We start from the raw sequence: 18,069 nt of genomic DNA, 5'->3' as shown, positions 1-18,069 counted from the left end.
CAACGGATTGAACAACCTTAAGTCTAGGTTGACAACTAACTATACGATAAATGAATAAATACTAACTGGCTAGTAAGTCATAAATGAATCAATGAATAAGCGAATCACGTTCAACAAAAATAAATATTAATTAGGTATAGAAATTCTAGTAGGTTACAAATGTATGAGTAATTATATAACTATGAATAGGGGCCAAGCGCAAATTGTAAGACTTGTTGTTAGGTAAGTATTTTGACCGCACAAAATGCTAGACGGCTACTAGTCTGAGAACTTACCCACGGTTTCTGCGGTAAATTTAACGGTATAAAGTTTATCTATTCAATAGCGTCTAAACTCATATCAAAAACACGCTATTGAATAGATAAACTACCGCTAAATGTACTCAGAAACCGGGGGGTTAGTAAAGATTTTGAACTCACGCCTCACACTCCACGCCCGTAGTCAGCCCGTGTCTAAACAAATGAAAACATACTTACATACTTATAAATATATACATAAGTATATGAATCAACTTACATCCAAACTCAGACACTGATTCGAAGTCACCATACGCCGCACAATAGTTATTGTAGCGAGGCGATCACGTTAACCACTGTGCTATAGAAAGAACCAATCTTGGCACGTCGTAAAAAAATGTTTCTTTGCTTGTCCTCTTTTATAATTCAAACTGCAAAACAGATTTGTATTCTCAAACCAGTGGGTTAGTTCTAATTAAATTAAAACAATATCATTTAATAAAAAGTATATCATTATTTTACATATAATTAAAAAATTGATTACATCACATAAAAATATTTCATAAACGGCACCATTTTTTAAAGCCAATTAATTTTAAATGTTATAAATAGCCGATATTATTCTTAGTCTAGTAACAATATTCTTATTTAATTAACCTTGACAGATAGTTCAAAAATCATTGACCTCTGTGACCTTGACCCTAAGTTCAAGGTCAAAGCCAAGATCAATATTTCATACAATAAGAATAAAAATTGCTACAAATATAATTATCACACACATATAAGAGGCGCCCATAGTTAGTTGCGCTCACCGGTCGGTAAACGATCTGTGGGTTAAGCAACCGCATAGTGGTATTTGAACTCGGCGTCTCCGTGCTTCGGAGGGCACGTTAAAAGTCGGCCCCGGTTGTTTTCTATTAAGATAACAGTCGTTAAGCCACGTCAAAGGCCTCTCGGGCGGCTTGAACAACTTTGACACTAGGTTGACCACTAAACATACGACAAACAAACAACACACATATAAATTCATAATGTCGTTTTCAAATGCAATATTTTATTTCCTTATTTACGTACAAGGCTTTTGTTTTTAAACAGTTCCAGGGAGGGAAGAGGAGTCATTTCTAGGGGGTATAAAACCTTCTCAAAAGAACTATCGTGGCCGAAATTACTAGTAAAGGGATGTAGGCAAAGAGCGCGACTAGCTGAACGTAGAACGTCGTCACACTCCTAGTCTATGTTAATTGTATTTACTTTTGACCTTCTGTGCAGCGGCTTGTTGCTACATTCTGACACACAAAGATAACTGGCTGACTCAGAATAACTTTAAGTGAGTTTCATAGCTTCTGAATAAGAATAGATTAGCTTATCAGAGGGGCTATCACGTATCTAAGTTGACAACTATTTGAAAGCTACTGTGCTGTACATTGTTTTCTCTTTAAGATTATAGTGATTAACACGTCACGGCAAAGCAGCAATGTATAGCATAGTGGTTATCAATTTGACGTACACTAGTTGTCAACTGAGATACATGATAAGCCCGCATGGTTGCACTTACAACTGTCTATGTGCAAATATGTGATTTTATCTACTGGATAGCTTATCATATACTTATCCATAACCGTAAAATGGCGCTTACAATTAAACCAATATGGGCGCCCTTATACGTGGTCAATTTAAAAACATTCATTCAGTCAATAAAGTTTAGTATAACATTGTTTTTGTTCCCCAAACGCAATGTTTACATTTCGTTCGTAGAATTGTACCTATTTATAAATCTCCAGATATCCAACTTTGTTACAATGTACCTACATCTATTTACTGTTTACTCTATAACACATTGATTTCATTTCAAAACCGCAGAATAATTACACAATATTAATATTATTTCATTTTCTTAAACATAATTAAATGCTGCTGCTCACATATAAAAACATGGGTATATTCCCAGTTGACAACTGGGAAATTTCTTCCTATTTGTATTCCCAGTTGTCACCCCGGGCGATTGTGTTCGAGGAGACAACTGTGAATATACCAAAACATGCACTTTAGGCATTGGGAGTGAGGAAATCAATCAGTTCTCTAGGTTCGTCATCCAAAGTTATAGCTTTAGCACCACCAACGATATCTGATACTGAGTTCTCAGAATCTGTGAATGTTTGCACACGTCCCACACGCTGGTTACGTTCAAGTACAGACAGACGATCTTCAATCAAACCGACTCTGTCCGCGAGATCATTTATTTTAGCTTCTAATTTAGCCATTTTCTCATCTCTCTGGTATTCGGCACGGAGAGCATCCATTTCGCTGGTCAACGTCTTCAACTGTCCAGACAACGATTCAGATTGTACAGGACTGTCCACGACAGACATCTGCGGCGTTACGTTCGGTAGTTCAGCTTGCTTCTGATAGAACTCAGTATTTTTAAACGCTTTGAATTCATCTTTGCTCAGTAAGAATGAAGCGAGTTTGTCAGCATCGTTCGCCGCGATACTTGCGAGCACGTCTCTCAATTTATCACTGTATTCCTTCTGAAGGCTCGGCTTCAAAGTTTCAATCAGATTATGGTCTTTGTTCCAAAAGAACGGTATGTTTTTATTCTTGATAGCTGTGTACAATTCTTCTACCATAACTCGGAACAGAACGCTGACTTTGTTCTGCCAATATTTTTCGTCACTTTTCATGGTGTCCACTTTCCATAAGAACAGAGTCTTTATATAGTAGCTGGCGATAGCTTTCATCTTTAGAGAATCGCGTAATTTTTTCACCTGAAATATAAGTAATTATTTGGATTTGCATGTTATTACTTATTTTCTACAAGGGAGTCCCTTACGATATCCTTTTAGATAAACACGAAACTAAAGTGCGTTAGGGGTCGTTTAACATTCCGATAATAAATAATTTTATCAATCAACTAATTTCAAGAAAACATCATTTCAAGAATATATGTCACTGTAAAATCCTGACAATTTAAACAGATAATTTATTACTTATCGCCATTACGCGTTTCGGGTAAGTCCCGCTTTACTTGGTCTCAAGAGTCTATAACATAAACGTCATTTAAGAAATGGTTTCTGAGTAAACATTATAAAAGGGTCATTTATACAAAAACAAAAGCGACAGTACCGCCATCTTTCCTCTGTGGTCAGACACAGTTATCAAAGAAAAAAAAGTGCCTTCAGGTTTTCTATATTTTTATGCAAAAGTTTACACTACTTAAATAGAAAAGTAACCCGGATTTCAGTCAAAAATGCTCCGATTTAAGAAAATAAGCAGAATGACAAATGAAATTTATCTCTGGGAAAGACTTTAGCTACTAATTTCAACAACAACGCGAGCAGAATCACCGATATAGTATAAGTATAAATTAAGACGTAGCTCACCAATCGGATGGTCATCTTCAAAGCCAGGCAGCCCTTGATGATCTCTCGCTCCTGTTCTTGAAACGAGAGGCGCCAACAACGGTTCTTTAAGTTGTTGTCGTTGATCGCCTTGTTCGGCTTCGGTACTACCAACCAGTCTTTAGCTTGTACACCATCCACCACTCTGAAAATACGTACAATTGACTGCCTCCGTAGCGCAGTGGTCGCTACCCATTGTATCGGGAAGTCGTCGGTTCGATTCCCACTCGAAACAATTGTTTGTGCTATCAACAAATTATTGTTTCGGTTCTGGTTGTACTGCTGTGCTGCAGCACAAGAGCGATACTTACGTGCGGGGGTTCTCAATTTAGTGGAGATTTTTAAAATTTAATGGAGATTCACAAAAACAACGAAAAAAGCATTTGGAATTAGTAACGCCATCTAGTGTTGCAATAACTAAGAATCCATTTAAAGATATAATTACCTGTAGCCATCGGGTACTCGCGGGTACATGAACTTAATAACCGGTACAAGATCAACGTCCAGGGTGAACTCCTCTCCACCTTCGTCATTCCTGATGTTGAGGGTATACGCCGGCCCTGACTCCTTATACTTCAGCAGATACACTACACCGTTCACCGTCACCTTCCCATCCATCACATTCAACGCTCTTTGAACAATCTTATGCATCCACTGTCGAAATTTATTCTGAAGAAAATACTTATCCGAATCTCTCCATTCTCTCGTTACTTTATGACACGTGTCCCATTCTCCCTGCTTGTCTAAGTGATCGAATGCTTTCGTGATCTTCATTTTAACGAAGCCAGGCTGTTCGTGCTCGATCATAATGCCGTTTTCACCGTCGCCGTAGTTGATCGGCAGACGGATCACGATGTCCATGTCGAATTCATCCATTTTAGATATCTTGATGCCGTCGTAAACACTGCCAGCGTACATCACCTAAGAGATGAATTGAATATTTTATTTCCACGAATATTTAAATATGCGAGCATACCATTTCGGATATGAACACAAGGAAAAGAAAATGAAGTAGGTACACTAAAATATTCTACCAGGAAATTATTTATTTCATATTTAGGTATACTAGTCAAAAACAAATCGGCGTATCATCGTCGTTTGTATGGCAACAACAATCTTAACAGCGGAAGTGAGTAGGTATATTCTAATCTAAACACAAAAATCGTCGCCCCACCGACAAAACATGTCAATGGTTTATTTCAAGAGAATCTTGAAAATGTTGGCGACTTGAAAACAATACACTACTCTGCTATTACATTTGAATATAACAGGCTTAATTATATAAATGCAACACTGTACCTGACTGCTGTATTTCTTGAAATAATTGCACTGCTCTCCCATCTTCTGTTTGACCTGCTCAAAGACGCTCTTGAAAACCTCTTGCGATCTTTTGAAGTCATCATCTTTGATTGATATAAACTGTTTGAAAACTTCGCTCAAGTATAGGTCCAAACTCTTCTTTTTAGTCGACATGGTTCACTAGAACAAAAAATAAATTTTATTGAACAAGCCATACACTATCATGATTCATAACTAAATTCTATGATAACTAGACAACTGATAAAATTTATGATATAATATAATATACACCTATTTACATTCAAAGCAGACACTAATGTCAATCCCACAAATTATTGAAGCAAGGCGACCATATAAAATAAAGTAGAAACTGACCCCCGGTTCTGAGGTACATTTAGTGGTAGTTTATCTATTCAATAGTGTTTAAGCTCATGTAAAAAAAAGCGTTATTGAATAGATAAACTACCTAAAATACTCAGCTAAATGTACTCAGGAACTGGGGTAAATGATGTTTTTTCGGTGTTATGCAAGGGTAACGAAAATGATGGGCCAAAGTAGAAAACCACTTTAAATCTTGAAGAATTTATATTGTATTATGTTTATCTAGTGACAATAAAAACATACAATCATTTAAAAACATACATATTTAATCATCAAATAAATATAAAACAAATATATACATCACCATACACAACACTGAAATTGTAGAAAACAAGATTTTCTTGCAATTTTAGAAATCAATTAGCAGCCTTCAATGATTTAAGTTGACTCAATAAATACACAAATGCCTAGATAACAGGTAATAACATACTTTTATCAGCTATTATCACAATTATTATGTCAATAACACAGTTACAAAGCATCTATGTAAAAAAAGTGAAGTAAGAAAAAAACTTCAAACAAAGTTTTGTCAGAGACGTTCTATTTCAGAGTCCAATAGACAATAGATACTATATTATAAGCATTATCTCAAGCTTAATAGGTGGAACCTTTAGTACAAAGTAGTGATCAGCTTATGCCCGGTTTCTAAGTACATTTAGCGGTAGTTTATCTATTCAATAGTGTTTTTATGTGAGTTTAAATGTTGTTGAATAGATAAACTACCAATAACCCAGGGTTAGTGGAGCACTAAAACCAGTACTGACAGATGAAGATCACCCTCAGACATACAACACTTTTCTATGTGTTTGACTGTTTGACAAAGGATCGATTTTATCCTCTATTTTAGTGTGAATGAAGCATAAGATGTAAGGATTGTAGCAAGCGGTGATCGTAGGTCTCTACATAAGGCATGATTAAAGGGCATGATTTAATTTATGTGTGTATGTATAACAATATGTATGAATGTTATCAATTCTAAAGAATTTTGTATTCAATGTAGCATTCTATTATGCTATTCTATGAACATGACAATATTCTCGCTGTTTCTTGTGCACCCTTGGATATATATTTATAGAATAAATATGCAAGTCCAAAATATTACAGTGTTTTATAATAATCTATAACTATGACTTACTTACATTTGGATTTATCTGAACACACTAAATATTGCAAGTGATTACTTGTTGTTAAAAACTATAAAAAAAATGATATTTTCCACTACAAAACTTGATGAGTGAGAGCATTTAAAACTACCTACCTTATTTTAACACTGTAAAAAAATAATCAAAATTGCACTGCAATTTTTTTAATAAAAGATATACATTTTTCTTTAACAATTAATATGCTCCGAAACTATTAACGGAATAAGAAGTTAGTTATACCAGATATGAAACTCACTGATGATAAATTTACGATAAAATACTGAGGAAGGTAATGCAAAGGAATTAACTCATAATGCCTTCAAATAGGAATTAGATTAAAATACACAATACACACCAGTGGATTCTGTAGCGCTTCCTCACGTAAATACACCACAGGAAAATATATTTCACAAATTGAAAGCACACGACTGAACCACTACAACACACTGGCAGTTTTTTGAGAGTCCAACTTTCCATTTGTAATTAAAAATACTATCCGGGAATTCCACTGACGAATACTTCGATGTTACCGTTTTAGAACAAACTTTTACTTTACACTTTTACAATCCAATTATGTCATTTTGTAAAGTGGGTTGGTGTCCATTTGACATATTTTTTTTCAAATAACATGTTAACATATAAAATTGGATACTGCAACATTGACGGAGTTATTATTTAAGTGGCTGCAGGTGCTTCATGTAAATCCAATTCATGTGAATTAAATGATTTTTAATAAGTACCGATTTTACCAAGGTAACTGGAAGGCTTTTAGCTATGGCAATACATAATTTTATATGTCAAAAACGGACGCATTCGAGTTGATTAATTATCTGTGGATTTCTAGGAGTATAAGTCTTTTTGACCTTATTTATAGTAATTAATATTTGTTTCTTTTAGATTTTATCTAGATAAGATATTTATTTGTTTTGTAGGTACAGACAAACAACAAAATGTGAAATTTTAATTGCCTACCTTATTAATATGTATCACTTAAATAAACGTATCTTCCAAAAAATCCAAATGAAAAATGTTATGTTTCGTTCATATCTATCCGTATGTATTCATCACTATATTATCTTTTTTATATGAGCAAGTGTTGTGCGGTGTTTGCAAACATTTTGTAAAAGTAAAGTGTCTGATGTTTTTACTTTACTACAAAATGCTGTCAGCATTCTTTTAATTTACAATTACTTTGTATTACTCTAAGACCGTTTCCTAACTTGTCGGTGCGGTATCGGTACACGCGTACAGAAAGCTTACCGAGCGCCTATATTTCAATGACCGTTTCCTGATTGGTGCAGGGAGGGATCGATTCGGTTTTCCGCGTTTCGGCCGGTCGATAAGCTCGTCCAGTGGCTGCTTTGGATTTACAACAGCGTACGTCACTCACGAGTCACGCATACCCTTATTCTTGTATTTTATTTTGTTATTGCAGGAGCAATATGATTCAAAAGCTGCTGATATGTTTCTTCAGCATAAAAAAAATCGTATCATCATGCGAAAGTTTTAAGCCGCATTCTTTTTTTACGTAAACGGAGATAAATATGATCACTCGACGACGACGATACAAGTGGTACTGCAGAATTTCATATCGAGAACATACCAATAGGTGCGTAAAAGAAAGCAATGCAGTATCGATTCGGTAGGTGAATTGCCTAACCGAAGTCTAAAATTAGGGAATTCCCCTAATTAATACTAATGTTGCCACCTCAAAGTTAACATACCAAATGGTAATTAATGCTTAGTAGCATTTTGAGAATCATAAAAATATTTTTTTGATTAAAAGTTTTCTAACGATTTAATGATAAAAGGAAATGCCAATTAGTAACCATGTTAACGATATGGACCTAAGATATTGTTTTGCAATCGCTATAATAATGTTTGATTTTTATTTAGTAGTAGAATTTAAAATAATTTTGAATAACAAGGCCGCGGCGGCCGAGTTTATATATAGATTCCTACTAAATACTTCTCAGTGTACTTTCGTGTTCAGTGGTTTTTAAACTAATTTGCAGAAATTAAAACAAATTTTTGATATAACATTCTACTTTATCTGTTTTAACGTAAGTACCTTTACAATGACTATTCATTCTGTTACTAAGTACTCTTGATCTGTGCAAATAAATTCCTGATCAGAAGAGGATATCTGAAAGTGTAGTTTTTCTTTTGTTTGACCATTTTAAACTTTATAAATGTTTGTAACAATTGACATACTCACAAGTTTATTGATAGTAAGGTACATCAATGAGTAGCTAGTAGGTACCTACCTACTACTTAGTACTTCAGTTTGAATTCTGTTTAAGCCTTCGGAGTCAAACTTACACAATAAAAAAAGTTTATCTTTCACTCTCTCAATCTTTATTATACAGCCGGTATCTATTCTAAGTTTATCTTTATCTCAAAATCTAAGCATTATCAGACATTACATTCACCAAATACTTTGAAAATATTGTATTGCTAATTACCTACTCCTATATTTATTTTCTAGAAAAATGAGTAATAATACAAATAACAATGAGGAAAGGTCCGAAGGGCCATCATACTTTAAAGCAGGTGCATTGGGTTTGACTGCAGCAGCATTGATTGGGGGGGCGGCTTATTTGCTCAGTAGCTCAAAGAAGAAGGAAGAAGAGCAACGGGATACAAGAGAAACAGTAAACCATAGGACAATGCATCCCGCATCATCACCAAGGGCACAGTCATCCTCTTCAGTTGCTGATGATGGCTCAGCTGCATCATTTCTCTCCGATATGATGTCCAGGTTAGATAAATTACATACATTTTTAGATTTCTAATTAACACATTAAATTAATTTGTAGTTTTTGTTTTCATTGTTGGAATTCAGATTTCAGTATGAATTGTTAAATCATTTTGTAATTTATAATGTAATATTAGTTAAAATATAAAATAGTAATTTATTTATATATTTCTTTTGTTTATACAGTACCTAGGTAGTAGGAATAATAAATTATAAGACACTGTAAGATTGGGACAGTAATTGATTTATTAATTATCTCACTTTAATATATTCAATTATAAAGCCACTTTTATAGATTCATTTTCTTTTTTTTAGGTTTCTATTTCAAGTAGGTATAATGAATGAGAGTTAATAAGAAATATTTAACTATGGGAGTATTTATTACTAATACTATCATTTGTGCCAATGGTGAAGGAAACCATTATGATGCAAACTGGCATGCCTGAGAGATCTTTAAAACAGTTCTTGAAGGTATCCAAGTCCCCAACCCGTACTTGGCTAACAAGGCAAACCCTTGGCTAGCACTCAGACATTAAAGAGTTAAATTTATTTTATGATATTCCTTTGCTCAGACTCCAAACTACATTTTCAGAATACTAATGTTACAGTCAATAACTGTGTATTAGAAAAATATTGTGAAATATTTTTTTTTTTCAGAGTTATGTTTGAGGGTGGACGGCGTAGGGATGCTGACGTGCCTGAAAATCCTGTAATTACGAATTTGAATTCCCTCCTAAGTGATATTCATGTTCGTTTTATCCGTCTCAAGGAGTTTGATATACACTACAAAGTATTTGATGCTGTGTTTCACGACCTGCATAGTAAGATGAAACAAGTTGATCTATACTATAAAAAACACTCTAGTACGGTTAGTATATTTTAGTAATAATTTTAATGTATGGTACTAGTTGACCTGGTGTGAAAATTGTTTAAGTTGCCTAAAGGCCTTTGATCTGGCTTAGCGACTGTTTATCATTGACAACAACTGGGCCCAACATTTTACGTAACCTTGTAGGTGATGCCCATTGAGCGACCGCCCATCTGTATAATGGCCGCGTTAGGTTTGTTTAACCCACTGATCTGAGTTTATGTCTTCAATTGTTATAGGTACAATTCGCTGGCAGCCACTTCGACAACCTACGAATCAAGAAACCTGACGAGTTCGACATGGACATCGTCATCGGTCTCCCACTTAATATTAGACCGAATTTATTAAACCCGGCTGATAGCGACATTGTTTTGGAAGCCAAGGCTCCCGGGTTCGTTCAGTTAAGGATGGGCACACAGTTTCTAAAGCTACCGATGAGGGACAATGAAGAATGGTTGAACAACAGAGCTGCTTACGACTGGAAGGACGACTGCAACTATTTACTGCGCTCGAAGTTCATCCAGTGGTTTGAGAGTGTCGTGAACAGGGCTTTGGACCTGTATACTGTTAGAAATAACAATAGGCCTGTGATCAAAGTGGGGGGAGTTGATTATACCATCGACGTCTCGAAGTCTGGACCGGCAATGACGTTGCTTATTCACAGCAGAAGCACAGGTTTCAAAATGGACGTCGATCTGGTGCCAGCACTCAAGTTCCCGGAGAGTCGCTGGCCTATCTCAAATACTTACAGAGAAATTCCTTCTAAATGTAAAAAGGATTATTGGATGGTTGTCCCCAAACCGAATAAGGATTCTCCGATACAGCAAGATCAGATGCGCTCATGGCGTATAGCTCTTCACAACCAAGAGCGAGAGTTGATGTACAATTCATATAACTTGAGGCAGACTATAAGATTGGTGAGTAGTATTATTCATTTCAGTACAGCCCATGTTTTAATGGTCGAAACAAACCAGTAATGTATTGCAAATTGTACTCTCAATAAGATAATCCGAGCCAATCTCAGCAATGACGCTTTGATGATATAAATAACAAAATCAAATCAGTCAAGTGCAAATCACACCCTTTAAAAATGAAGAAGCGTGGATTTTCTCTCAAAGACCGTCTCAAAGCTAAAGATCATGCAATGTTGATCCTCGCTTACTAAGTTAAAAGTAGTTCACAGTTCAGCAAAAAAGGCGGTTTCAATACATTTAGGTATATAGGTACCTATCTATAAAAATTACTACAATAATTAATCTTTTGTACGTTTGTTTCAGATAAAGAAACTCCGTGATTCGCTTGGCATGAATAAAATAGCAAGTTACTACATAAAAACCCTGTTCTTTTGGGAAATTATTGATATAGATTCTGAACAGTACTGGCAGAATAATCCGGCTGTATTGTTCAAACACATGGTTGGTAAATTCCACCAAGCTTTGGTAAGGGGAGAGATACCGTACTTTTGGAATAGAAGGAATAATCTCATAGGTGGTGTACCTAAGCACATATTGAACCAATATGCAGATAAAATTTTGCCATTGATACAAATTTTACAAGACCCATCAAAGTATAAACTGGTTGCAAAATTCTTACTTACGCCAGCTGAGTTTGCTGATTACAACGCAAGATTTTTACACATATAATAGCTTAAAATAATAACACATGCAATTATAATTTAAGCCTTAAATAATAATTGCACGTGTTACTTCTAAATACTTTAATATATCGTTATTCGTTTATAAACTTACTAAAAAAATATTATTCCTTTTTAGTGTTAATAATTTTTTAGTTTCTAAGATTAGTTCTATTCTACCTTTATAATAAAAGTAATGTTAAGTAATATCTATAATAAAGCCTTGTACTATTATCATTTAGTTTTATTTATTCTTCTTGCTGATTATAGAAGCCATTCACTAAGACAGTTACATTATAAAGTTTCAGACATCCTTATATATAGGTACTGCTAGAGATTGTTAGGTCTTTGAAGCACCTATTTCAAGTTTCGCAATATGTCACTCCATTACACAAAAAGTACTGAACTGTTCTAAATGAAACTTTAGTAATAAAGTTTACACATCAGAATAACTCAGGTAGGCTTTTTATTTCGATTGTGATCATTATTATTAGAGCACACATAAATTTAAAAGTAAATTTAAATTGGTCTGTTGCCTCTTTTTCAAATCTTGAAATAGCCCTCTTTACACACACACTCTATCGCACGATCTTAGGATTGCTGTTTCATGCGAGTGTGTAAAGGGGGCTAATATCTTTGCTCTTTAAGCTAGATAACCTTATACCATTCAATGTGATAGTTAAAAAGTTAAAACTAAGGCATCTATGGTTGTCGAATATGTCTTAATTGTCACAAAAAGTAATTGTCAATAAAATCAACTTAACAAAATTTGTATTTATAATGTAGCAGTGTGCAGGTGTGTTGTTACATGGATGTAGGATGAGTGGTCGTGGTCGTAACAATAATGATTGGCTCCCGATAGTAGGCGGGCTGTTCGTAGGTGCTGGGATATTGACCTTACTGTACATGCTGTTCGGTCGTGAGAAGAAGGGTGTGTGCAACCAACCGATTATTCCTCAGTACAAATGTACTTGTAGTAAGAAGAAAAAAGACGGCGCGGTAGGTCTACATCATTTTTCCTAGTCACAACTTTCTTTCCGATATTCTTATGAATTTTCAAGTTGTTTTAAAGAACTTAAGGTTCTTTTTAAGCTACAAGTACCTTCTGACGCAGACCTTAATATTATTGTGTAACGGGTCTTTAACGCGATTGAAAATTAAAGATACCATAAAAATACCATATTTGTTTACCCGACGTTTCGATTGATTGGCGTTGACCGTGATCACGGGCTGACCGATCTACTATACAGACCTTTTTCATAGATCACTTTATTTATGTCTTTAAGACTCACGGAAATCAGCTAAGTAGTTTTAAGTTTACGGTCAATTGCTCCTCAACCCACCAACATGCAGAAACATAAATCAATTTTAAGAGACGCTCAGAAGTATTTCTGTCGTAACAAAAAGTGATAAAAACGGCATGGTACTCGAGAGTTGCTCGAAGTTGAGGGATAAGTAGGTATTTCAGTGTTTTGCCGGAATATGAATAAGTACAAACTTTGAAGTGTGAATTCAAAACTGAGATAAACTTTGGATCCTTCGCACTCAATACAAACTGAGAGATCTGGTGATAAGGCTTTTTTTCCCACTGAATATGTTTACTAACGATGTGTTTACCTGAAGTTATGAAGTCGCTAAGTTGTCTATCTGCTTTCCTCTGGCACAAATACAGGCTCTGCAACGCCTTGCAAAAGACCTTTTCACCAGTCAAGCAAATTTCTTGCATTTATTTCTTCTGACACTGTGTTCATTTTCTGGCGAAGTTCTGATAGATTTTGTATTGATTTCGAATAAACTTTTTCTTTTATGCATTCCCAATCAAAAATATCTACTTACTGGATTAAGACCGGGGGAACGAGAAGGTCATAAAATTGAACTACTGTGTCCGATCCATCTGCGAGGATACTCTTCGTTCAAATAAAAATAAAATTTTTAATGGAAAGATAAGTGGCAAGTTTTGCACTATTTTGAAATCTTGATTAAATGCGCCAACTTTTGAAATAACTTGCCAAGGGTAGTGTAGTACATTTTTTTTTCAATATGAAGCGTCAAAGTTAACTAACGATATTTTTGAGAACCACGACTCACTAAAACTTACCTTTTTTTCATTAAATTGACAATGTTTTGTGCATTCATATGTTTTACGATTAATAGCATACTTATTGAAGATTACGAAATTAAAAAAAACACAACGAAATTGTGACATTGGTGATCACAGGACTTGAAAATGCGACCAAGGGTGTGGAATTTCAACTTTTTTGAAATATTTCTATTATTGCTGAACTAAGTGATATGGAATTTTTTTTTTATTTTTCCCAGAACAGGTATGACTTGGCCTTTCATCCGGTCTCGGATTATCGTTGAGTTTTGGGACACCCTGTATATCATTTATAGAAAGGGTAATGCACTGATGACTTACTGATCGTTTTTAAGCAATGTATCAAACACTAGCTGACCCGCGCAACTTCGCTTGCGACACATAAGATAGAATGGGTCCAAATTTTCCCCGTTTTTGTAACATTTTTTATTGCTACTCTGCTCCTATTGGTCGTAGCGTGATAATTTATAGCCTATAAGCCTTCCTCGATAAATGGACTATTTAACACTGAAAGAATTTTTCAAATCGGACCAGTAGTTCCAGAGATTAGCGCGTTCAAACAAACAAACAAACAAACTCTTCAGCTTTATAATATTAGTATAGATATAGATATTATTTATTTCTTTGCGAAGAACTGTAGCGTGTGGCGGCAAACGGCGTCAACCGTATAAATAAAAAATGTATGAGAGCTACAACCATCACCCTCTTTCTTCCAACTACTTTGGGGTTGGCTTCCAGGCTCAACGTATGCAGCTGAGTACCAGTATTTAACAAGAAGCGACTGCCTATCGGGCCTCCACAATCCAGTTACCTGGGTTATAACACGATACGCCTCGGCAAGACTGGTTTTCAGACTTTAAAGCTTCCGACTACTGGTGACGGTGACGAAAATGACAGCCGGGACCCACAATTTAAAGTGCTTTCCGAAACACGGAAGAATGTATCTACCACCCATGTCACCCATCCACAGACCAACCTCAAGGCAAGCGTAGAAATCCGTCTGGCTGTTGTTATTAAGCCTAATCCAAATTGACCGTTGCCGGCGTGTAGTTGGTGGCCCATGTGCGAAGACTCTTTATATCTTTATATCCATACTTTAAATTACATTATGTTTAGAAATATTATGATGTAGGTAGGCATACTGATTCACTCATACACAAAAAAGTTGTTTCACTTACCTATTGTAGACTCGAAAGTTGCATAGATATTCGTTACTTTTACGCAAAAAACTGTTAAATAATTGAATAAATTCTCTAACCTGAATTGACACATTTGGTACGACCATCATCTTAGGTAAAATATATCACGTGGAGTCGCGGGTAGGTATAAGTTAGTTTGGCAATTTGTTAAGTGGAAGAGATTGCAGCAAATTCGTTTTACATGTACATGTCAATGACCCATTATCTCATATTCTACTTCACTAATCTAGATTGATATTATCGTGGAACAATAGCAGTATAAAGCGAGTGCCGTCCATTTATTCCTTCAACCAAATTTATTTTTTTAGAGTAATAATTATCTGCGTTTTGTTTTTGTAAAATAACTGTTAAAACCAGGCGAAGCCAGGGCGAGCCCGTAGTTACATAATAAGTACTTATGTTATATGTAGGTATTAGGTACCTATTTATCAAACAATACAACTGGATATAGGTCCTCATAGATAATTGTAAAAATAGATATTATTTATATCCTGAGTGCTGAATGATTACATCATTCTGAAACATAAAAGGATGTTTGATAAAATGGTACTCGATAGCAATTATAACGCTAATGTGGTCGCCTTAGTAATAACGTAATGTTTACTTTTTGTTACAAAATTTTCTTCTAAACTGCTGAACATATTTGCATAAAATTATACAGAATATAGGTACAGATCTATAATTATATATTTTTTATGGATAACTTAAAATAGTTCCTTTATGTGTTTAAACCATTGATTAGTTAGCCACATCGTAAATGAAACTTTGTTAGAAGGTTGATCAAGGAACTGCTGCGAAGTTCTGAGACTAAAAAATGAGACTAAATACCTATAAACACTTTCAACTCAATATAGACAATCATCTTTGATATTTATATTTAAAAATACTTAAATATCCTTTTTCAGTGCCAGCGGCTTCAGAAAGAAACGAACAAGAATTAGAATGCCATAAAATACGTAAAGCATTAGAAAAATAGAATAAAGATTTTTGAAATATCAATGTCAGTGCAATGTCATGGCTAATGTAAATATGCCACGAAATATACAAATATTATGAAGAACAATAAAATAAAACAGGATTTTACAATGCCTTTTAATAAACATTAATATCAATAAAATGGATTAACAATAGTGAAAATCAATTATGTGTGATTGGTAAGTAACTCTTGTAAGCTTGCTTTTGTGATTGCCATATACGATTTCATACCTACGTGTAGTGGCACTTTTTTCAATTGTTCGAGTTTATCAAAAGCTGCGATCGTCGGTCGTGGGTTCGAAACCCGGCCATTGCTTTACCGACATGCCTTTAAACTGAAAGCGTAAATATTTAGCCTCGATAAACACGATTAAACTGATTTAGAAGTATATAAAGAATCTTTATTTTTTAGTTTAGTTAGTTGACTGGTCGTGTGTCACAATAGTCAGCAAGCGACTGAAAATGGTCATCTGTTTGTATTCCCTACAATCTACGTTACTCTAAGTTTTTACGCTTTAGTTCAATATAATATATTATAATAGGATACGGGAATTAACGCAAACACGCATTATACTTGCGCCGAAACGTTACAAGGTAAAATGCGTGTCCGCGCTAATTCCCGTATCCCATAATATATTAAACATTCAACGCGAAAGTTTAAAAGTTGTGATCTATTCTTGAGTGATCGCGTTCGTTCTGGTAAGCCTTGATAGAGGAGCTGTTTCCATGCATTGTCGACCGGAGTCTAGTAATCATCTAGTAAACCTACATAATCGATCGATATTTGTATTTGTTCTGAGCCTGGATGTTAATTAATCTACATAAGTATGTATTTAGAAGTATATAGGTATGTTTATCAGTTGTCTGGTTACCATAGCACAAGCTCTGCTTAGTTTGGAATCAGATGACCGTGTGTGAGTAGTCCAAAAATATTTATTTATTTATTATATATTCACATATTCTAGTGCAGAAGAGTTAGCGAGGCGAAAGAAGGCTAAGTCGGACAAACAGGTTCAAGCCGATGCTGACGCAGCTGATAGGCGGTCGTCGTCATCGAGTCCATCCAAGAAGGGCATCCTCGGCCTCTCGGCGCTGTTCTGCGGCCTCCTTGCTGTGTTGTTCGCCACCCTCGACCGTCACACCACTCACAAGATACTCAGCATCTTTGGCCTCGGTTGGCTCGTACCGATAGAGAACAATCGCTGCACACCAAGACCAAAAGTACCAAAATGTGTAAGTAATAACAAGGTTTTGTGTAAAAATTTAAGGCTAGGAATAAAAGCTGTTAGTGATAAGAAATTTTGCGTCTGGATATGTATATTTGTACAAATATCACGCCTGTCACCACTTGCCACACGAAGGTATACGCAAAGGTGTATAAAATACGCCTACTTTTCGCAATCTGCAATGTATGTCCTATGTAATAGGAATGCCATATACAGGGCTATTAAGAAATATTGTAAAACCAAAAACAAAAATGTACCTCTGTCGCCTTATGTACCTATCAAATACATACAAGTTTCATTTGTGTTATCTGTTTTCAGACGTTTCCCGAACCTCCTAAGGAGCCGGCAAATACGGGTAAATGTACTTGTAACAAGTAACCGGAAAATTTATAAATTGAGTGCAGTGAATACAATAAAAATGAATAATTAATAAACGTTACGTAACTACAACATTTGAGTTTTTTTGCATCAAATCTATATCATTCGCATTTGGAATGAAACCTACGAATTATCCACTACCATCTATGAGGTGGTCCATGCTCCATGAGGTGCTCCCAACATACGGTATGATCAGAGACTAATAAATAGCCTAGCTATATTCATTTTCCTTAACTGACGTTTAGTCTATATCGCTGATTGTTGGCAGCTCCTCGCATGATGAATTATTGTATCAACCACAATGTAAAACTTTTGGCGATTGAAAGGAGTGGCCGTGAGTTTCTTGCTAGCTCTTCTCATAAGGCTCTACCCCCTTTCCGAGCTATTGGTAGATTCAGTAATTGTAACGACCATCGTCAATATTTGATCTAAATGAATAAATGATTTGATTATGATTTTTTGAGAATAAAGCCGGTGG

At 35.2% G+C, this 18,069-nt stretch overlaps 2 protein-coding genes across 5 annotated transcripts; one reads left to right on the top strand and one right to left on the bottom strand.

Moving 5' to 3' along the window:
- Nucleotides 1-732: 732 nt before the first annotated feature.
- On the bottom strand, nucleotides 733-7,053 carry LOC142972778 (cyclic GMP-AMP synthase-like receptor). Of its 4 annotated transcripts, none has more exons than XM_076114065.1 (5): nucleotides 6,573-6,731; nucleotides 4,934-5,113; nucleotides 4,080-4,555; nucleotides 3,617-3,779; nucleotides 733-3,001 (listed from the first exon to the last, which is right to left on the bottom strand). In XM_076114065.1, the coding sequence occupies exons 2-5, from the start codon at nucleotides 5,105-5,107 to the stop codon at nucleotides 2,282-2,284; spliced, it is 1,533 nt and encodes a 510-aa protein (XP_075970180.1). In that variant the 5' UTR covers nucleotides 5,108-5,113; nucleotides 6,573-6,731; the 3' UTR covers nucleotides 733-2,281. The 4 variants fall into 4 exon arrangements, with proteins under 4 accessions (XP_075970180.1, XP_075970178.1, XP_075970181.1 ...); XM_076114063.1 differs by having other exon boundaries at nucleotides 6,454-6,589; XM_076114066.1 differs by lacking the exon at nucleotides 6,573-6,731 and adding an exon at nucleotides 5,619-5,684.
- A 1,338-nt stretch (nucleotides 7,054-8,391) lies between these two features.
- Nucleotides 8,392-17,661, top strand: LOC142973245 (cyclic GMP-AMP synthase-like receptor). Its single transcript, XM_076114883.1, has 7 exons — nucleotides 8,392-8,519; nucleotides 8,945-9,217; nucleotides 9,872-10,082; nucleotides 10,322-10,999; nucleotides 11,360-11,724; nucleotides 16,953-17,220; nucleotides 17,532-17,661. Exons 2-7 carry the CDS (start codon nucleotides 8,949-8,951, stop codon nucleotides 17,589-17,591), a joined length of 1,851 nt encoding a protein of 616 aa, XP_075970998.1. The 5' UTR covers nucleotides 8,392-8,519; nucleotides 8,945-8,948; the 3' UTR covers nucleotides 17,592-17,661.
- Nucleotides 17,662-18,069: the final 408 nt, after the last annotated feature.

Source organism: Anticarsia gemmatalis, chromosome 5, assembly GCF_050436995.1.
Source record: "Anticarsia gemmatalis isolate Benzon Research Colony breed Stoneville strain chromosome 5, ilAntGemm2 primary, whole genome shotgun sequence".
Lineage (NCBI taxonomy): Eukaryota > Metazoa > Arthropoda > Insecta > Lepidoptera > Erebidae > Anticarsia > Anticarsia gemmatalis.
This window is presented reverse-complemented; position numbering and strand designations above follow the sequence as displayed.